This window comes from Mirounga angustirostris, unplaced genomic scaffold, assembly GCF_029215605.1.
Source record: "Mirounga angustirostris isolate CCGP_5_RB_7025 unplaced genomic scaffold, mMirAng1.0.hap1 SCAF_5, whole genome shotgun sequence".
Lineage (NCBI taxonomy): Eukaryota > Metazoa > Chordata > Mammalia > Carnivora > Phocidae > Mirounga > Mirounga angustirostris.
The window spans coordinates 114,868,216-114,889,500 of NW_026991713.1; the positions used below are offsets into that span (position 1 = coordinate 114,868,216).

The 21,285-nt window shown below is 44.0% G+C and overlaps 1 protein-coding gene and 1 pseudogene across 9 annotated transcripts in view; both read right to left on the minus strand.

Annotated features, from left to right (window-relative positions):
• Positions 1 to 21,285, minus strand: part of PDSS1 (decaprenyl diphosphate synthase subunit 1) — a 40,409-nt gene that overhangs the window by 17,270 nt on the left and 1,854 nt on the right. For 6 of the 9 annotated variants that reach the window (XR_010411681.1, XM_045874264.2, XM_045874266.3 and 3 more), the window contains exons 2-5: positions 18,879 to 18,943; positions 18,335 to 18,455; positions 16,754 to 16,884; positions 1,438 to 1,579 (exon numbers count right to left, since the gene is read on the minus strand). Coding sequence is in view for 8 of the 9 variants with exons in the window: in XM_045874264.2 (XP_045730220.1) it covers positions 1,438 to 1,579; positions 16,754 to 16,884; positions 18,335 to 18,455; positions 18,879 to 18,943 (459 nt within the window). In the remaining variant the exon portion in view is untranslated. Of the gene's footprint in view, positions 1 to 1,437; positions 1,665 to 5,655; positions 5,720 to 16,753; positions 16,887 to 18,334; positions 18,456 to 18,878; positions 18,944 to 21,069; positions 21,173 to 21,285 lie in introns of those variants that run through there. The other 3 variants (XM_064591948.1, XM_064591950.1, XM_045874268.3) reach the window with 3 other exon arrangements.
• On the minus strand, positions 10,708 to 16,747 carry LOC135364488 (E3 ubiquitin-protein ligase Mdm2-like; annotated as a pseudogene).

The following is a 21,285-nucleotide window of genomic DNA, read 5'->3' on the forward strand; positions in this document are numbered from 1 at the left end:
GGATCCCAGAGGCCAAAAGGTTCCAGCGTATGAAGATGAAGCCACCAGGCTGGGCTGGAACCCAGGCAAGGTACCAAGGGCTCCTGGAGGAGGCGCTGTGTGAATGGATTTTTATTGGAAACACAAGTACTTCCCTGTTGAGAGGCGGGTGGGGGGAGGGGAGGGGGGGAGGGGAGGGAGGTGGGGGGGCCAGGACGCTGGCAAGTGGGCCGCCCCAGCTGACCAGTCTCAGGCTGAAAGAGGCCACCAACAACAGAGGTGATCACGGGGGTGGGGGGTGGAAGGGAGGACTAACTAGGCAAGGAGAAGACCCGAATTTGTTTTCTTAATAAGGCTTTAGGACAGGCCCTGAAAACGGACAGTTGACTGCAGGGACATGTCACAAAGGTACCCATGACCTCTCCAAAATGAAACTGCACCCCCCCCCACCTCTTTTTTAAACAACCTTCTTTGATGTATGGAATTCTGCCCATAGGATACAAAACCTTTTAATTAAAAATCTGAAATAAAAGATTTGTAAATGAGATTGCAGGACTTGATACAGAGCAAAGTCATGTACCCGAAAGCAAAACCAGCATGTGAAGATAACAATTAATATACACTTCTTCTTTTTCATAAGGGCAATTAGAAAACAGGAGGGAACCGGGTACTATATGCATGGCAGGGAAGGTGAGCAGAGGGAAACTTTGTTCACGCTGATGTTTGGTTTGCCCTTCAAACAGGCAGAGCGGCCAACGGAGGTGTGTGCTGGGGGACGCCGCCCCTGAACAAAAGGCCTGCTCGTCTTCCTGCTCATTCGCTCAGCGCTGTTCCCGTGGCTTTAAATCCCATGATTTAAATATCTTCAGGCAAAATCCCCATTTCCCCTTCAAGAGATGCTAATAAAATACTGGGGAAATATGCTTTAAAATACACATGTATGAACCAAACTCAATTATAGAGCCTGTATTTAAAAGTGTATAATTTTCACAGTATATGTGTGTGTATTTTTTTTACATATCTATATTTAAGATACATATATACACACACACACACACGTATCTTAGCTTTACTTGTTTACTTGCCATGATACTCTTGCACATGGCAGTCAATAAACGGTTAAAGAATTAAACTGAACCTGAGTAATCTGAGCCCCAAAGTAAAATGTATGGTTCCTCACAAAAATATGCTTTTTGGATAACAACAAAAATCCTTCTCCCTATAACCAAAAGGAATTCTATATAAAACTGTGAATAACCAGAAATACGAAGCTTATTTTTCTGTGGTTTCCTCTATTATCACATGTATGTACACAGACATGAATACTATTTTGGAAGTTGGAAGGCCGCGTCTGAGGAAGCACATTTTACTTTTTAATGAGACAAATCTGAAAAGTAAATGCAATCCAAAGAGCGTGTGAATGGCTAAGAAGATGAAAAGGAAACAAAAACACCGTACCTTCTGTTCACCCCAGATCTTATTAACCGTGTGTTTTCCTCGCCGAGAACTCGCATCGTCAAGGACGTCATCGTGTACCAGACTAGCAGTGTGGATCATTTCTGCAATTAAGGCTATGGAGCGCTGGCTTGCTTGCACGTCTCTAATTAACAGAAAGCAATGCTTTTTAACAGAGACGCTGCCTATAACCTTCTCAGCAATCATCTTGTGCAAACTGGACATCCGATCTAGGATAAAGAATTTTATTTCTCTGAGAGAAACTGTATAAACACTTTGGCTTCCCTACCGAGCCATTTCTATCATTTAGAAAACATTTTAAAAACGCGTGAGATACCTGGCCAAGATTCTGCTGTACGGACAGCACATTCAGGAGAATTTGTAGGATCAACAACAAAAAAGGCTTAAATGGCCCAGAAGTCTGGCCGTCAGGCTGAAGAATCGACTTTATGCCCTGTAATCATGATCTTGGGCATCTTGGGCAGTTTGTCCAAGTCAGGTTAGGAGTCGATTTCAGGGTAGCATGGGGGACACAGGTTAAGGAGCACTGTGAAGTGTACTGAAGAACCAACGGTCACAGTGTTTAAAGCTTTTAACGTTGTGTTAAATGAAATGTTTAGGAAGACCTCAAGAACCAAGACAGAATTTTGGTCAAAACTGTCTTCCAATCCACGTTTAACCTTTGTATTAGAAATTGAAACTTCTTGGGACACCTGGGTGGCTCAGTCAGTTCAGTGTCTTCCTTCAGCTCATGATCCTGGGGTCCCGGGACCACGCCCCACACTGGGCTCCTTACTCAGCGGGGAGCCTGCTTCTCCCTCTGCCTATGCTCGCGCTCTGACAAATAAATAAAATCTTAAAAAAAAAAGATATCGAAACTTCTCTTTTCAGCTATAATACAATATTCGGGATAAGCACTCTTAAGAAGACACATGGGTGTGAGGTTTACGGCTTTTAAAAGAAAATGTGCCCCAGTTCCTTTTTAATCATCATCATTATCACCATCATCATCTATGGGCATTTTTATTTATTTTTTTTTAAAGGTTTTATTTATTTGACAGAGACAGAGAGAGAGAGAGAGAACACAAGCAGGGGGAGTGGGAGAGGGAGAAGCAGGCCTCCCGCTGAGCAGGGAGCCCGATGCGGGGCTCAATCCCAGGACCCTGGGACCATGACCTGAGCTGAAGGCAGATGTTTAACGACTGAGCCACCCAGGCGCCCCTCTATGGGCATTTTTAAAAACAAAATTTGGAGAAAATCAAATTGGGGAAATAACCAATGGAATTTTCTCACCCAAATACACAGGTCTGACTTAAATAAACACATGCCCACCAAATGTTTCACTTATTCCAATGGCTGACTTTTCAAATACCATCACGCTATCTCTTAGAGGGGAGAAAGTCAGAGGGATGTTGAAATAGGACTTTTTCTTAAAAAGAAAAAAAAAATCTAGTCTGAACATCTGTAAAAGATAGTGCCCATTCTCATTCCTCGCATCTTACAGAAAGCAATGAAAAATGAAGTGCAAGTACATAAAAGATGCTGGTATTTAACTAGACACTAAATCAGCCTGGAGAATGTCTTCTGATCTTGCTTTAAATATTATTTAAAATACAGTGCTTTGCCGGCAACTCTCCGCTAAGATTTCAGAATGAAACCTCAGAACCTTCAACTGCTTTTGGCCCAGAAATCACTTGTAAAGTGCTGCCCATTATTTATTAACCTGTCACAATCTTTTTTTTTTTTTTTTTTTAAGATTTTATTTATTTATTTGAGAGAGAGAGAATGAGAGAGAGCGAGTACATGAGAGGGGGGAGGGTCAGAGGGAGAAGCAGACTCCCTGCCGAGCAGGAAGCCTGATGCGGGACTCGATCCAGGGACTCCAGGATCATGACCTGAGCCGAAGGCAGTCGCTTAACCAACTGAGCCACCCAGGCGCCCTAACCTGTCACAATCTTGACAGTTCTAAATCCTTCCAGATCACACCACGTTCTTCCGAGGTGGGAGAAGTAAAGCGGCAGATGGCAGGGACGAATTCTAACGCCATGCCGGGGTATGAGAAGATGAACGCTCCCAGGGCTTCTATGAGGGCTTCTGAAGCCCTCGGTGAGACAATCACAGCAGGAGGCTTGGACCTCAAATATCTTTCAGTGAATGTGTTGGACCCTATCTTACTTGAGCTCAAACGCACAGGAAAATGTAGACACTTACAGGCATTTCATATAAAGGCTACCGTTCAGGATATTTTCTCAACGGCATTTTGGTCTAATACACACTGCCTAGTGGTGAGTAGCAGAACTTACCTTAAAGCAGCTGTGAGGGCCCCTAACGGTTCTCATGCCTTCCTAACGGGGGCCCCACCTCCATTATCACAAATACGTCAGCAGACAGGAGCTCCTGCCCGGAGGTTGCCGGGAAATGGCAGCACTCACTGAGACACTGGAGTTTTTATGATTTGAGGATATTAGAACAAAGACAAAGATTTCTTCAAGTACTTTGAAATTTCAGAGACCGGATGTACACAGAAAGGCCATTTGACATGGCCAAATTACTGACTGGTGCAATCGGGACTCTTGCACAGCACGTTACTTGGCACCGTGACACAGCCCCTACGTGGGATAAACATCGTCTTTTAGATGCGTTCTAACTGTATCTAATGTCCTTCTTCCCACACAACTACGCTTTAATGTGTGTTGCCTTCTATTGGGAAAAACTGCCACTGCTTTTCCACAGCGCAGCGTAATGGCTGGAACCAAAACTTACGTATTACAGAACACTCTCACACTGTCTTTAAGATGAGATCTCCAAAGTGCCAAACGGAGTCCTGCCTTCAAAAAGCTGGGCACCATTTCTACTTCCTACTGGGAGAGAGCTGACACACTTTCCCCGCTCCTGCCAGAGGTGCTAAGAAAAGCCAGACTAGCAAGACAGCATGAGAAACGGAGGCCCTGGGCTTGAAAGTTGGCTGTGTCCCCTGTACGTCACACATGCATGAGTCTGGGATGATTCGGCAGCCCCAGGACATTTAATTCTTCCCCTTCGTTAGACTTACAACAAAATTTTTATAATGGAGTATTTCAAGCACAGACAAAAATAGATGGAACAAGATAATGACACACCCCACCCTCATGTACTCTTTACCCAGCTGACACACAATGTAAGTAAAATGCTTGTTTTCCCTTATACACACTAACACATAATGTGAAGTCTTTTTTTTAAGATTTTATTTATTTTATGAATTTTTAGGGGTTGAGCAGGCAGAGCAGAGGGAGAGGAAGAGGGAGAGAAGCAGACTCCCCGCTGAGCGGGGAGCCCGACGACCTGGGGCTCAACCCTATGACCCTGATATCCTGACCTGAGCCGAAATCAAGATTCAGATGCTTAACCGACTGAGCCACCCAGGCGCCCCTACATAATGTGAAGTCTTAAATTACACGTAAAACCCCCCAGTGTGGGAAAATTGTCTCTAAACAGAAATTCAAACCTTGTCAATCGATTACTTGGGTTTGGAACAAACGAGGGAAGCAAATTTAAATAGTAAATGTGGCTTCACTTTTAACAGCAGAGACACAGAAGTTTCTATTCTCAAGTCTACAGAGGTTGTGTAAAGAGCAGAACTCTCAAGTGGTATACAGAAGGCTCTATTTCTATTTCAAAATGTTCTTTTTGTCTCTTCTAACAATTCTAAAAGTAAGTGCTTCACTTTGTTTGTCAGGACTTTGACAAGCTCAGTGTTTCTCAGACATATATTCCTTGTCCACCATGTCAGAATCTGACGACGGGGCCCAGGAATCTGCATTTGTAAAAAGCACGCCAGGTGATTCTGATGCACAAAGTTGGGGAAATGCCATTCTTTCAAGCGGCGGTATTCATCTGATTTACCCTAAGCCACAAATGGGAGCTTTCCTCCAGAAGGGTTTTGGTACCGACTCAGCCTTTGCTAATCCCCTGCTGCACTGCCTCTAAATCGTGGGCAAATGAAATAAGATGGCACTCTCCTATTCTGAACATGACCTGAACCCTGGCGGGGTCCGTTCAAAGGTCTTACGGTATCGACTCCCCAAGTCTCTTTGCAGCCCAGGAGCAGAATGGCTCACCTGCTCACCTGTACAGTCTTGGGAGGGTGACCTCTCTTTCCTCTTACACTCTACATCCTTATGTGTTTTAAAGGACATGACTGAATACTTTATCAGTGTGGTACTGAAGAAACTCACTACTTACAATGCAAGTAAAGTCTTTCTCCATCAAATGCTTCAGGATGCAAACCACATTTCCTAGTTGTTACCTGATAAAAGCACACACATTCAAATTTTCAGTATGGTGAACAATATATCCACCTAGACACAAATCAGATTTTATCTTTACCCATCACTGAACTGACTTGCTGCAAGTTGGGGTCCTTCACCTATTGAGACTGTGGAGTGTGTTCTGCTTGGCCCTCTGGCCTGCTCCGGTCAGGGCTGCTCGTCGCAGAAGAGGCCCCTCCAGAGGGAGAGAGAAGCCGTCCGGGCCCCTCCCCCTGCTGATGTGATACGATGTAATGCTGGGGTCTGTGCTAGTTTCTTGTAGCTGCGGTGACACATTACCAAAGACTCGGTGGTTTAAATCAGCAGAAACTCTCTCACACAGTTCTGGCGGCTGGAAGTCCAAACAGTTCCACTGAGCTGAAATCAAGGTGTTGGCAAAGCTGTGCTCCGCCGAGGGGCAGCCCTCCGTCCCTTCCAGCCATGAACAGCTGTCTGCAGGCTTTGGCCTCTGGCCACCGGACTCCAACCTTTAAGACCGGCATCTTCCACATCTCTCTGCTCCACCTTTGCACCATCACGCTCTTCTGTGTGCGCCAACCTCCCTCTACCCACTCTTAGAGGGAGACGTGGGGCTGCATTTAAGGCTCACCCGATCATCCAGGATCATCTCCCCATTCCACGAGCCTTTACTTACATCACTTCTGCAAAGACCCTTTTTTGCTATATAACGTAACACTGGCTCCAAGGATGAGGATGTGATGCCTTGGGTGGGGCCATTCTTCAGCCTAATGGTTTCTTACCTTCACTACCCTCTTGTTGGGGCTCAAATGTTTCCTCATCAGTGATCCAATTCTTGAAATACCTGCTTTTACTGCACCTAAGATCTCCTCTGTCCTCATTATTGATACTACATTGAAGTGTCTCACCTTCCACAGTGGTGGAGTGGGACCAAAGGGGTTCCGGACCATCTCTCACTCTCTACTTCTCCTTTGGCCTCATGTTTCTGTTTCCTGGCTTCTATCTCTGGCCTCTGCAATCTTCTTTCCTTTTCCTGTATTCCTGACGGGCATGTTGAGGATGCGACTGGCACGAACACCAAAGTTGCCTTCCATCTCAGGTACAGAGGGTGCAGGAGGGATGCCTGTGAGCTCAAACTTGCTTAGCAGGTCACTACCCTTGGTTACTGGCTATTCACCTTCTGGAACCTGAACATGCATACCAGGCTCAGAGTGGCGTCTGTTTTTTTTCTTGGTTGAGAATGGTGGTTTCAAGCCTGATCGTAAGTGTCAGAATTCAGGAGCAGTTCTAACATCAAGAGAAAAGAACTGACAACCAAGAGTAGCAGCTCCTGATATTTTTGACTTATCTCCAGATAGAAGAGATGCCTATAAAGCTGCATCACACATGATGCAGGGTTCATGCTACTGTTTATTTTCTTGCCACTGAAGACCCACTGCAGAAGTTTCAGGATCTGTGGCTGTCTGGAGAGCAACTCACCATACTGATGTCTTAGACCTGCAACTTACCAGGCTGGCTCTGCACATGGCTTTCTCCATAGGAGGTGGGCACTAGAGAATAACACACTGTTGCTTTTTTTTCCAAATTGGGCACAGCGAATGAAAGTGTGGTTGATTCCTTCAGTGATGACATCACCCTGGCATAATGGGTGCACGCAGCATGTTTACAAGCCTACAGGCCTCTCGCGCTCAGATGTCCTCCTTATGCTTGAGCTGGACCTCACCAATGAAACTGATAGCCACCTGGTGATCAAAATCTCCTCTGCCTCAGCTGGTGTCCTTTATTATAGACTGTAGTTCAAGATTCCTTTTTAAAAAAATTTTGTTGCTTTTTATTAATTCTTGTTAATAGTCCATTTTACAACAACATATTCAACACTTCTGAGCACCTTATCTACTGCTGCTTTCTTTCTTTTTTTTTTTAAGATTTTATTTATTTGAGAGAGAGAGCATGAGAGAGGGGAGGTCAGAGGGAGAAGCAGACTCCCCGCTGAGCAGGGAGCCCAATGCGGGACTCGATCCTGGGACTCCAGGATCATGACCTGAGCTGAAGGCAGTTGCTTAACCAACTGAGCCACCCAGGCGCCCCTGCTTTCATATATTTATTTTTTTAAAGCAGTATTTCCAAATGTCAAAAATTCCCTACTATATATAATTGAAAGCTGGCTAGAGGATGGACAATATGGCCACAAACTTTTAGACAGCTGGTTATTTTCTTTAAACTGAAGAAACACTTTTTTGTAAAGATTAAATCAAACCCCAGTTCAGAATCTAAACAACCAGCAAGTACGACTACAAACTTTTCACAAGACGAGGCCATAACAACTTGCAGTTATCTTCATAAGCCAACAGATGCCTACACACACTAATCAGTATCTATAAAACCCTTATGAAAAATGAAAGTGAACTAAATGATGCCAGCAGCTAACCGTGGTCTGCCTGGAAGCCCGCAGGCTCCTGCTTTAAAGCCAGCGACAAGACTCAGGTCCCAGCGCTTTGATTCGCTCAATAAATTCTTCCTGAGTACCTCTCCATGTGTGTCAGTCAAGAAGAGGTTCTTGGCCTCATGGAATCTAGTTTCCTAGCTGATGCAGAGAAATTACAGGCCATTACAACAGGGGTTTTCATGCTGATGAGGAGCAGGGTGGCTAACCTGACTCCCCTCCATGCCCCAGACCACCCACCATCACTAGTTTAGAAACCACTTAAGCCAACCTGCCACGGGATAACACACATGAACAGGAGGGAGAGAACAGCATCTCATGGCCCCACTAAACCGTGATATCCTCTCTCAAGTTGCATCTGTTCAATGCCTTGGAGGCTCCCAACTGTGTCAAGCTGTCCCTTAATACATGTACTGCCACAGAGGGTGGGCATGGCCATTCCAGAAACAAAAGCACATTCAGATGCGTAGCTCTGATTACCCAAACAGATGATATTCAAGTATCATTTCTTTTTAAACAAAACTCATTATTACGAAAATTTGAAAGATCCAATAATCATATTCTTGAAACAATTCTTAATCAAACATTTAAAGTTTTTATTCGCAAATCAGTAAATAATATGTGTGTACTAAACCTAAAAATTTAGACAATCAAGACAACATCTGTAATGCATAGGCACTGGAATGAGATTACTTGCAGACCTGAATGTTTTGTAAATAGCATAATCACTGCATAATATACCCTGAATATACAGTGTTTATAATCTCATTTTTACTAACAATTCTCTTCAGAAAGATTCTTAGTTCTAGTTGATTATAAAGCCCCAATTAATACAGCTTTACGCACTTCTGAGGACCAGTCTCTGGCGAAGGTGCTAATCTGTAGAGCCATGTTTCCTACTCTATGTGGATAAGTCACGTGTATGTGTGGTTTTGTTTTAAAGTTTAATACAATATACTGCTAGTAACTGGGACACAGATTTGCTCTGCAAAATTATATCCCTCAGTTCTATTCTAAACTTACAGTCCAGTTGATTTTATTGTCCTTACTTGAGGACATAAAACTGTCATACATGGGAGAAAAAACTGGGACCTTAAATCAAAGTGGTTATTTTTATTACTTTGCTTAGTTTCTGATTTAAATATAAATCGAGATGTGAATGTATGTAGTTTGAGAGATACTTCAGAATTCTATTCTGACCCCATCTTTCTGGAAGGAAAATGATGCATCATTTCTGGACAATTTAGCAAGAAGTGATGACATTCCCAGCTAGTTTAAAAACAATCCTTTTGTTTACTGAATTTCTGGATTAGTCTATGAATTCACCAATTTCTAAAAGGTCTGAAACCTAGGTAACTACCAGGGGCCATGCAATGCAGCCCAAGAAGGCACTTTAAAATGTCTCAGAATGGTTTTCCAATTTAGGGAAAAAAACAGATTGCACTAAATCCTGAAATTAGGTGTGAAAAACGGCCTGGTATGCAGGTTAGACCCCCTAGGACAATTCCACATTGTCCTAGGAGGCCTTAAAATAGTTTTGTCTTATGGGTAAATGGTGGCTTTCTCAAAGACTTCTCAAATGACACCATTACCACCTATCTCTTACTAGACCAAAGGGGTGGAGAATGAGAAGTGCATTTTTTTTTTTTTTAAAGATTTTATTTATTTATTTGTCAGAGAGACAGAACACAAGCAGGGGGAGAGGCAGGCAGAGGGAGAAGCAGGCTCCCCGCCGAGCAAGGAACCGTGGGACTCGATCCCAGGACCCTGGGATCACATTCACATCCCCTGAGCTGAAGGCAGCCGCTTAACCGACTGTGCCACTCAGGCATCCCTGAGAAGTGCATTTTTACTTACATAGCACCAAATACAACTACCAATTTCTTTTTCATCTGGAAAGAGTATTTTAAGAGGCTCTGAGAGAGCACAGAAACTAAGGATTAGAAGGTTTAAAAGTATCTAAAATTTAAATATTAAATCTTTTATACAAACTCTTACATTAAATAACATATATTTAAATGTCTTACTTCTATATTTTTAAATCAGATACTTCTCTAAAATGTAAGAAAGTGAAAATTATTTAAAATACGAGAGGTTAGGACGCCTGGGTGCCTCAGTCATTTCAGTGCCTGCCTTCAGCTCAGGTCATGATCGCAGGGTCCTGGGATTGAGTTGCACATCAGGCTCCTTGCTCAGCGGGGAGTCTGCTTCTCCCTCTGCCTCTGCCGCTCCCCCTGCTTGTGCTCTCTCTCTCACACAAATAAATAAATAAAATCTTTAAAAAAATAAAATATGAGAGGTACGAGTAAAGGGTGAACTATATATCCATTTTAATTTTAACCCAATTTAATTACATGAAAACTCAAATATAAAATACAGTCATAAGTGAAATTTTTCTAAAAGGAAGCAAATATTTACTATTCCCCCTCCCAAAGTAGGTAAATTACACTACAGAGAACAAATCTACAGGTACTGAGATATTTTCTTGCTTTGATATATGTAAAAAAAATTTCATGTTGTATAAATTTTTAGAGTTATATAGTTAGAAATCTAGACTTCTACTTTTATAGATGTGTCCACTAGGGGAAATAAGTTAGCACAATCATTTGAATTGGTTGTCTACATACTGGACAGGGCTTATTCCTTTTCTTTAGCTTCTTTGCACACATAAACCATGCCACAAGATGTCCTATTTTGCTATGAGCAATGCTACTGTTTTAGGTTCACCTTGGCAAATCACACAGGGTTCAGTGGCATTAAGAAGAAAACTAGAGGGGCGCCTGGGTGGCTCAGTCGGTTGAGTGTCCAACTCTCGATTTCGGCTCAGGTCATGATCTCGTGGGTCGTGAGATCAAGCCCTGTATCGGGCTCCATGGTCAGTGGGGAGTCTGCCCGAGATTCTCTCTCTCCCCCCCCCTCTAAAAAAAAAGGAGAAAACTAGATTCTACCTTTTTTTTTTTTTTTGGCTTTTGTTTTGCTTTGTGTTTTTGTTTTGTTTTGACTTCTTCTTGGCTGCTATTACAAATGAGGCTACCAGAAGTTGATGGCTGAGAACAGTCTTCACTTTTTTGGGATTAGGAGACTTGTGTGATTTTATCACCATTTTCCTCAGCTCAGGACTCTCTGGAATCATTCACTATAGGTTTTTGTTTGTGTGTTTTTTTTTGTTTTTTTTTTTTAACAATCAGAGACATCAAAACTGCCTTCTCCTTGTGTTGAGTTTTCTAGTTTGGCTTTTGTAGGCGTTTTCCCTTCATCTTTCCTTTATCTTCAGGAAGCCAATTCTCACAAAGGGCCCAACATCTACTGCAATGAGGTGAAAGGGGATGATTCATTTCACTGCATGAAGCACGGTTCTAATAGCTAAGGAAATTTCAGGATCTTCTTCAAAAGCATCTGTATCACTCTCCCCTGTCTGATGCAGTTCCTCGATATTCGTCATCATCTGCATCTGACAGTTCTCGTCCATCTTCTTTAAGGCTACCATCTTCTGCATGGAGACTCAACTTCAAAGTCTACACTAAACTGATCTGAAACTGAATCCTGATCCAACCAATCACCTTGATATTCACTTACACCAGCATCCAGATCCGGGTTTGACAGGAGTCTCTGTTGATTCACTGCTATTGCTTCTTTCACAAGGTACTTCCCTTGTTACACACAGAGCAAGGTTTTCATCAAAGGAAAGAAAGAGAAATACTATCAGATCTATGACGTTCTGTCATTCACCAGGTGATTCATCTGATGTTCTTCTGCCTCACTCCCTGCTCTCCTTCTGGAAGAGGTGCGTGGTGGAGGCACCAAATCTGAAGGTGAAGGTTTCTCTTCCTGTAGCTCTTGCCAGGGTCTTTTTGATCACTCCCACCTTCCAGGTGACACCTATTTTCACTCACACATGTGCCTGAATTGGATGGTTCATGCTGACTGTCCACTACCAAGTTTCTGTAGAACCCTGTATCTATTTTCCTGTGCTCTTTCACAGAGCAGCCTGGCACTCCAAACAAGTCCCCTGCAAGATCCTTGGGGCCACACACAATATGCTGTTGCTTCTCATCATGTAATCATGTAGTTAGACTGGCCGAAGAGAAAACAGAACTTCTGTCCCAGGAGGATCAGTATGGCGTAGCACGTATCTCTAGTGCAGTGCTTAACCCTGGATCTGTGGATGCCCAAGGAGTCTGCTTTCATAGTCTAAGTGTCTTTTTGCGCAAGGGCAGAGTTTAACAACTTTAAAAGCAATGGCTGTGGTCTCACCAGGGTCTGAGGTATTTACGGGACCAGCAGTAGACACAGACGTATCGGTACTGCATGCCTGCCCAGCTCGGGGTAGCACAGTGCTCTACGTTGGTGATCCCAGGTACTTAGCTCTACTAGCCAGTGAATACAGCTGCTCCTCACCAATCGGGGGTTTTCTGCATCCCTAGCAGGGGGAGCGGGGACCTTCAAGGCTCCCCAGTTCCCTCCACTGGGCATGGGGAAATGCGACGTCCTGGACCCCGGCGACCATTCCACTCACAGGGCCCAGGCCACTGGGACGCTAGAATGCGCCAGGTCCGGAGAAGGAGGCTCCTGGCAGTGAGAGCAGCAGGACCTCAGTCAGAGGGGTTAGGGCTGTCCCTCGGGCTCCAGTTCTCGCTCCACTTTCCCTCTAGCCGCAGAAGGGGCGCAGCTGGCCCAGCAGAGCCTGATGCGTGCCCCCTGCTGCCCTCAAGATCCATTTCAGCAATGAGTACAGATACATCAAAGGGGCCATCTCCTAGGTTAAAAGCTAAAACGTTTCTTTGGGCACCAACTTCCCCATAAATTGCTACGGTAGTGGCTGGCTCAGTGATCTGGAACACACAGAAACCAAGAATGGCTCCACATTCATGAATGGCCTCATCTCAAGAATCACTGAAGTGAGATGGTGCTGTAATGCCTATTTCGTTACCTTTTTCCCAGGGTAGGCTTTTGTTATTTCCTTTGTCTGTATTAGAATCATAAAAGTCACCTCCTCTGCATGTAGGATTTTTATCACACTGGGACACTTGATATCGTCACTAATATGAAAATGGCATCTTAAAATCTGTGCCATCGGATCAAACGTCTGGTTCTGGTAACCGGACCAGTGGGATTCAGTGCCACTTGGCGACTTGCATAATCAAGACCAATACAACGTGAGCAATCCTGTTACCCCAATCATTGACAGCGATAGCCGCCTCCAGAGCTGGAAGACTTCCACAAAGGAACGACTGGGGCCAAGATAGAGGACAAGAGGAGGTCCTTTTGATAGGGCTGCTGAGCAGGGGTTTGGCTTGTTTGAGAAAGATCAGACCCTACAGCTGTGCTGCGTTCAGCGAGGAGAGCGATTTTACAGACATCTATTTATCTAAAGCTCATTTTTGATGTCGATTCTTTGATAAAGTCAGTCCTGCCCTACAGTTAGTTTGCTGAACACTGGTGCACGCTGGGTTCTCTGGGAAGCAGACTCTGAAGTTTAAAGTGTCTGTCTCGGGAGTGTCCTTGGGATCAAGAGCCATGTGAGGGAGAGAAGGAAACAGGACTGGGTAGAGGGAGAAGTTTCTGTGATGCAGGCCCATCCACAGCATGCGCTGGAGCCAGAATGGCCCTTCATCTCTCAGTGCCCCCATGTGGGCCGGCTCTGGTGAAAGGATTTGCTGCAGCGGACGCAATCCTTGAAGAGGCTGATAACTGAAGGTTCTCTGCCAACGAGACCTGGTCCAGCACTGAGTCCTTCACCGCAGGAGGATCTAGGCAGCACATTTCAGAACCACTACAGCTGTTTTCTGGACCTTTCAAGTCTGAGTCTTTTTGTTTGTGCGTTCCTACTTTACCTGCCCAGGTACTGTGTCATCAGGATACAGACAGGAAATATAAAGATTGAGTCTTAAGCTCTTCGGGGCCATACTGCCTTTGGAGAATATATTATGAGCTTCTGATATCCTTCCCCAGAAAAATGCAAATATACAAAAATTTCCGCATACAATTCTAAGGGACTCACAGACCCCATAATTGTCATGGACCTTGGGTTAAGAAGTCCTAGCAATCTGGCAAGGAATATTTAATGGACCACTGAAAAGTTTACTGAGGAAAAAAGGAAAATCAATAAAAGTTAGTTTCCCCCCTCGCTATTTCTTAGGTGTCTGTCCTATTCGGTTTTCCAAAATCCCCTCTAGGATTATTATTGACCTATGTAATAGACATTTCATAAACAAGAAGATGATGTCCGATAAGCCACACAGAAGCTGTTAAACTTTGACTGTCAGACGATAAAGCAGGGATCTCTCAATTTGACTATCACCAGCGAGCAGGCAGATGAAGGACTGGAATGGGTTCTGGCGCCCCCAGGGCTGGGGGATACCTCTGGTGGCATGGCTAGAACCAGAGGCTCTGTGGGGTCCCGCCCCAGAATCTATAGCTCCTTTTTGTCCATACTGTTCTAAGTCTTTCTCAGCAAGCAAAACCAGAAATGGCCCAGGTCTCCAGAAGCTCCCCCTGCCCTGTCCCCATGTCCCTTCTTGCTTTAAGAGGCACGGAAGTAACAGCTAGATATTTAGCCAATTAAGAGCCTGATTCAAAAGGGCTCTTAGGAAGCAAGTATTCTCAAGCAGCGGGGGCTTGGAGAGTGGTACTGTGGGATACTCCTCCACTCAAATGCACACCACCATCGCAATTCTGCCTCTGCACCATGCCTTTGCCGAGCCCTGCTCCCATCACTTCCAGGAGAATGAGGCCGCAGCTAAAAGATCCCGGAGAGGGCAGTGTTCAGCTTACTTTTCATTTTATTCAAGTAAATTCTACCCCAACATGGGGCTCGAACTCACAACCCCAAAATCAAGAGTCACATGCTCTACTGACTGAGCCAGTCAGGCGCCCTTGAACACACTTTTTTTTTTTTTAAGCTTTATTTATTTATTTGAGAGAGGGGGAGAGCGAGCAGGGGAGGTGCAGATGGAGAGGGAGAGAGAGAATCTGAAGCAGACTCCCCGCTGAGCGCAGAGCCTGATGGGCTCGATCCTGTGACCTGAGATCATGACCTGAGCCAAAATCAAGAGCTGGACGCTCAACTGACTGAGCCACCCAGGTGCCCCTGAACTTACTTTTTAAACTAGCAATGCCTTTGTTGTGTTATATTCTCCCATGTTTTCTGCAACCAAGTTTATACAGTTTCAGCAAGGCAAACTGAAAAAACCTGCAACCATAGGGATAACAATGGAGAGGATTTAAAGCAATGCAGGATATTTTCCTTCCCATGTCACCTCTGATGGTAATGAACTGTATTACACATTAATCTGAGAAATTAAAAATATAAACACACACTCTCTCTAGACCAGTGGTTCTCAACCAGGGATGATTTTGCTCCACAGGGGACATCTGGCAATGTCTGGAGACATTTTTGGTTGTCATCAACTTGGCGGGGGTGGGGCGGGGGGTGCTACTGGCATCTGGTGGGCAGAGGCCAGAGACGCTGCAGAGCATCTGTGATACACAGGACAGCCCCCACACAAAGAATTATCTGGCCCCAAACGTCAAGGCTGAGAACCCTGCTCTAGATCATGTGAGATGTATCTCAAATTTGGCTCATTTCTGCTGTTCTGCCTCCCAGGTGAAGTGGACGTGGTCCCGAGGATGGTCCACGGCCAGAGATCCCACTGGTTGTTCCAAGTGTGAGCACTGTGAGCACTTGGTGGGTCTTGGCAGGGGTCGGGGGGGGAGGCACCCTGAGGCGGTGGGACGTGCTGGGGCAGGGGGCACAGCAGCAGGGCAGAAAAGGCTGAGGGGAGCACCTGCTAAGAGGCAACCTCTGACACTCCCTGAGGCATTCCTAGAAGCGTGCTCCCCTAAGAAGAGGGAACATGATGCAAACGGTCCGCACTAGGGAGACGTAGTCCACATTATGGTGGACTGGAACTTCCCTCAGCAGATCAGACCACGTAAAAACAACAGCTATGAAGACAGTCTAGCAACGTGGGCAAGAGAGAAAACAGGGGTGAGTAAAGAATCACAGATACATATAGAATGACTGAAAACAAGAAGAGAGGATGAGAGGGAGCGGCAGAGATGGCTGCATAAGGTAAAGGGTCAATCTTTTTTTGTAAGATTTCCTTTAATACAGTTGTTTTAATATTTAAAAATTTTATACGTATTCAAAACACGGAAGTTGAGGACCAACAGTCAAAATTGCCTTCTACTCCGAAGATTTTTCTTTGGCAAATTTCCGAAGGTCACAGGAAGGCAGACCCTCACAGCACGGCATGCAGCTCGGAACCTTGTAACGATTAACCTTTGGACTAACGGCCCCGTGTATATCATGATTACATGTATGTACACACCCTGCTCTTACTTCTGAGGGAGAAAACGAACTTTGGCTTTTAAAATTCTTTTCAAAATGGTTATTTGCAGCTGAGGTTGTTCTTCTAGGACATTAAAAAGTGTGGAAAGGGAAGATGCCCAGACCAGGTGACTTTGGGGACTCAAAGCCAGAAACTACTCACCACAAAGTGAATTCTAAGATAAATGCTACCGCTTCATCCAGGAACTAAATGGCACGCTTGGTAAGGAAGATCTGCCAAATATCAAAACGACAGAGGAGTGAAAGTAAATAACTCACCGGGAATTATTATGATGAATATTACACGCCCGGGCCATTAGCACCACGATAATTGGTCGAAAGGCTTTTCCTTTTCCATCAAAGTAGTATTCAGACATTTCCTTAAGTTCGGTTGTAGATATGAGTAGTTCCTGAAATAAAGTTTCTCTGTGTCAATATGGCATCATGATAGCAAAAAAGGCAACAGGATTTCTTTTACAAAACTTTGATTTGATTTCAGTGTAGTTGCTTGTACTCTGTACACTCATTTCACTTGAGAAATTCAACACTCGATTGGAAAAGGTTCCAACACTGTAAGGCTGCCCTACTAGCTGGGCCACAGGCGATGTCTGGCCCGCCCAAGTGGCCAAAGGGCTAGGGTGACCCCAAAGACTCCAACAGACTCCAGGGAGGAGGACGAAAGCAGTCGGTGGCCCAGGGACCAGAGAGGAACAGGGGCTGGTAGCCGCTTGGGAGATGGAGGGGAGAGGACAAAGATGGGGAGTGTGGGAGCCAATGAAGCAGGAGTTAAGGGTGTGACTGGGGTATGGAGGCAAAGCCATGTATCAGGAACAGGAAGGGAAGATGGCGGCCGGGAGGAAGCAGGGATCACTAAGCCTGGCTCAGCCAGATATGTCAAAAGTTCACAGAGGAAGTTGAAGACATGGTTTGCCTGATTGTGAGGAACTTAGAACTGAGTTGGGGAGATAAATTTTTTAAAAATATAAAATGTTCAGAGTGGTAACTTGAGCAATGACATAATTAAATGCAGTAAATTTTTTTTTAAGATTATTTTTTTATTTATTTGAGAGAGACAGAGAGAGGGAGAAGCAGGCTCCCCGCTGAGCAGGGAGCCTGATGCGGGACTCGACTCCAGGACCCTGGGATCATGACCTGAGCCAAAGGCACATGCTTAACCGACTGAGCCACCAAGGCGCCCCTAAATGCAGTAAATTAAATTAAATGCAGCGAAAGTTCAGAGAAGGGAGAAATCACTGTGGGCTAGAAAACCAAATATTTAATGGAGGATAGAAGCTTCGACCTGGAATTAAAGAATAAGTAGGATTTTGATTCATGAAGAGGTGGGAGAGCCTTCTAGGTGATGGACTTGTGTTTGTTGTATGTGCCTCTCAAGGACTTGCTAGAATGAATCACAGCTTATGTCCCAAAGCAATGGGAGCTAAGAACGGCCCTTGAGGACCCTCAGCCAGGCTGAGGTGAACATGCTACAGCGGGGCCAGTCTTTAACTCACCAAAATATTGACCTCAGTGCCAAGCACAGTAATAAATACAGAGGTCACAAAGAAAAAAAAAACCGTCCCTGCCTTCGAGGAGCTCCGTCTGCATGGGGAGAAGGAACACAGTAACTGCGATAACGCAGTGGGACAGGTGCTGGCCCTGAGGTAAAGTGTGGCTCTCCCGGGAACACAAAGACCAGCGTGCAGATGGGCGCAGGCAGGCTTGTAAATGGCGACCAAGCAGGCGCCCAGGCACTCATGAATCAAGTTTGCGACGGCACTGGATGTATCTGAAAACCTGCACCGTCTGTTCACAATTCTCAGAAACCAACATTATGTCCCAGCACATTCAAACCTAGCTTACCTTTCTAATGTCCTCATACAGACCGTTCAAGTCTCTCCAACCGAGTTTGAAGGGGTCAGTGTATTTCTCCCCACTCTGTGTTTTGCTACAACAGCACGCTGCCGACGTCGTGTGATGGAACCTGGGACAAGCACAAATGCACACAAGGTTAAGTGAGTTTTATTAAGTGAGATAATTTTGTTTTTTAGTAAGAATTATATACACTTCTACTTGCTGGAAATTAAGCACGAATCCAAAATGGTCATAATTTAGAAAAACACATAGAATTCTGTTCTTGCTCAACAATACAGCAATAGTTTATTTTTATACCCAGGACCTTGAGAACCCACAAAATCAAAGACTAAACTGGTTTACGGTGTTCTGGGTTTAAATTTTATTACATTCCCATTTTTTAAAAAGGCAGAGGTCACACAGAGCAGATATTGTGGCACTTAGTTAACCAAAATATTCAGTTTGTTGGACTAGCCCAGCACAATTTAGAATAGAAATTTACTGGCAATATGGCTTATAATTTTAGCAGTTATAACACAGATCATAAACTTACCGTGACATACTATACCTATGTGGAAAAGCAGATGTTAAACTCTTCACAAGATTAAAATAGGACATCTATAAAATAAAAGTATTAACAAACCTGTAAGAATATTCATGAAAAATGTGTTTATAATGCCAGATAAATAAAAACATTCATAATAATCATAGAATTCATAATAAATATAATCTTTATATTTTTTTATAATCTTTATTTTTTAGTTGTCCCTTTGTAGGTAGATTGCAAACTTCAGGAAGATAATAAAAAATTTCCTTATTACAAAAGCAATATTTATCATTACAGAAAATATAAGGAAGGGCGCCTGGGTGGCTCAGTTGGTTAAGCGTCTGCCTTCAGCTCAGGTCATGATCCCAGGGTCCTGGGATCGAGTCCCGCATCCAGCTCCCTGCTCAGCGGGGGGCCTGCTTCTCCCTCTCCCTCTGCCTGCCACTCTACTTGTGCTCTGTCAAATAAATAAAATCTAAAAAAATTTTAAAAAGAGAAAATATAAGGAAAAAAACACATCTGTAATCTATCCTTTTCTCCAAAGGCTAGTTTCCATATTCCTATCTAGCTTTCCAGACCTGGAAAGGTAGTTTTAAAACAATTTCCTTCCACTTAACGAAGATTAGTCAGAGAATAGTAAAGATCAGTGTTATTTACATTCTTTTACATTCTTAAACGAGTTGAAAACAAAGAGTAATCAAGCTCCCCCAAGCATCAAAACAGACAGTGAAAAGGAAAAAGATTTCAATGTTGAAGAATGAATTTACATTTATACATGAACACTACCTATTTTAAATTATTTTTCCTAAACATACTTGGAAAAGCTACTTCTTGATCAGTAATATTAAAAAACAAGCAAGCTCAGTGGCACGTTTTGAGAATATTAGAGATCAAGAACAACAGAAGATTACTAAAAGATTCAGAGGTGGTGGAGAGAATTATTAGTTCCAAAGATTATTGAGCACTACTATGGGCCAGGAAATGTGACAGGCACTGTGGCCCAAAGATGGAGACCACCAGTCTTAAAGAATGCAGGGACACAGTCATTTCAAAAATTACTAATTTACAGGGCCCCTGGCTGGCTCAGTCCGTGAAGCATGCGACTCTAGATCTCAGGAGTCAGGAGTGTGAGCCTAACCTTGGGCACAGAGGTTACTTAAAAAATTACTGATTTACTAATTTAATGTGGTAAGGGCTCTGTATTTGAAGAAGGGTTTTGTTGTTGTTGTTTTTTTAAGATTTTATTTATTTGTCAGAGAAAGAGAGAGAGAATGCAAGAGAGTGCACATGCAGGGGGAGCAGGCAGAGGGAGAAGCAGGTCCCTGCTGAGCAGAGAGCCCAATGGGGGCTGGGGGACTCCTCGGGCTGGAGGACTTGATCCCAGGACCCTGGGATCATGAAGTGAGCAAAAGTCAGCCAACCAAGTGAGCCACCCAGATGCCCCTGAAGAAAGTATTTTGACAAAAAGGATGAATTTAGCACAAGAAAAATAAAACAAATCCACTCTATTTGTAATAAAGTCTTACAACATGCTTTTACACTATTTGACCCTCACAAACTACTTGTTTTTATACAGCTGGGGAACTTCAAATTCAGAAAAGTCAAGTCTGGGTGATGGGCATTAAGGAGGCCCCTTCAATGTAATGAGCACTGGGTGTTATATGCAACTGATGAACCAGTAAATTCTACCCCTGAAACTAATAATACACTATATGTAAATTAAATTGAATTTATTTTAATTTTTTATTTTTTTAAAAGATTTTATTTATTTGACAGAAAGATACACAGCGAGAGGGGAACACAAGCAGGGGGATTGGGAGAGGGAGAAGCAGGCTTCCCGCGGAGCAGGGAGCCCGATGTGGGACTCGATCCCAGGATCCTGGGATCATGACCTGAGCCAAAGGCAGACGCTTAACTGACTGAACCACCCAGGCGCCCCCATGAATTTACTTAAAAAAAAAAAAAAAAATGCTGAGTAAGAATCAAAAACTGACAAGTGATTTGGCAGTAACAGATGCACACCGGTTTCTGTCCTATTACAGGATTTGTTAATGTTACCACAGGTGAAGTTGGGAGAATGCACATATATCAGGAAACAGAGCTGCGTCTGAGGGCAGACGTGGCTTTTATCATTGTTGCTCTTTGTCCCCAAGGATTATCACGCCCTAAGAGACTTGAAGTAACCAAAGACACATGCCTGAGGTAGACACCAGAAGGCTAATGTCTTCATTTATGGTGAAAATATCGATGACACACGAATCAGCAATATATGGCATTGGCATCATCAGTGCAGTCCCACCCTGTGGTCACGAAAGCAGACATGGAAAATAGGTGAAGGGGATCAAGAGTACACTTATCCTGATGAGCAATGTATGGAATTGTCAAATCAGTATATTGCCCACCTGAAACTAAC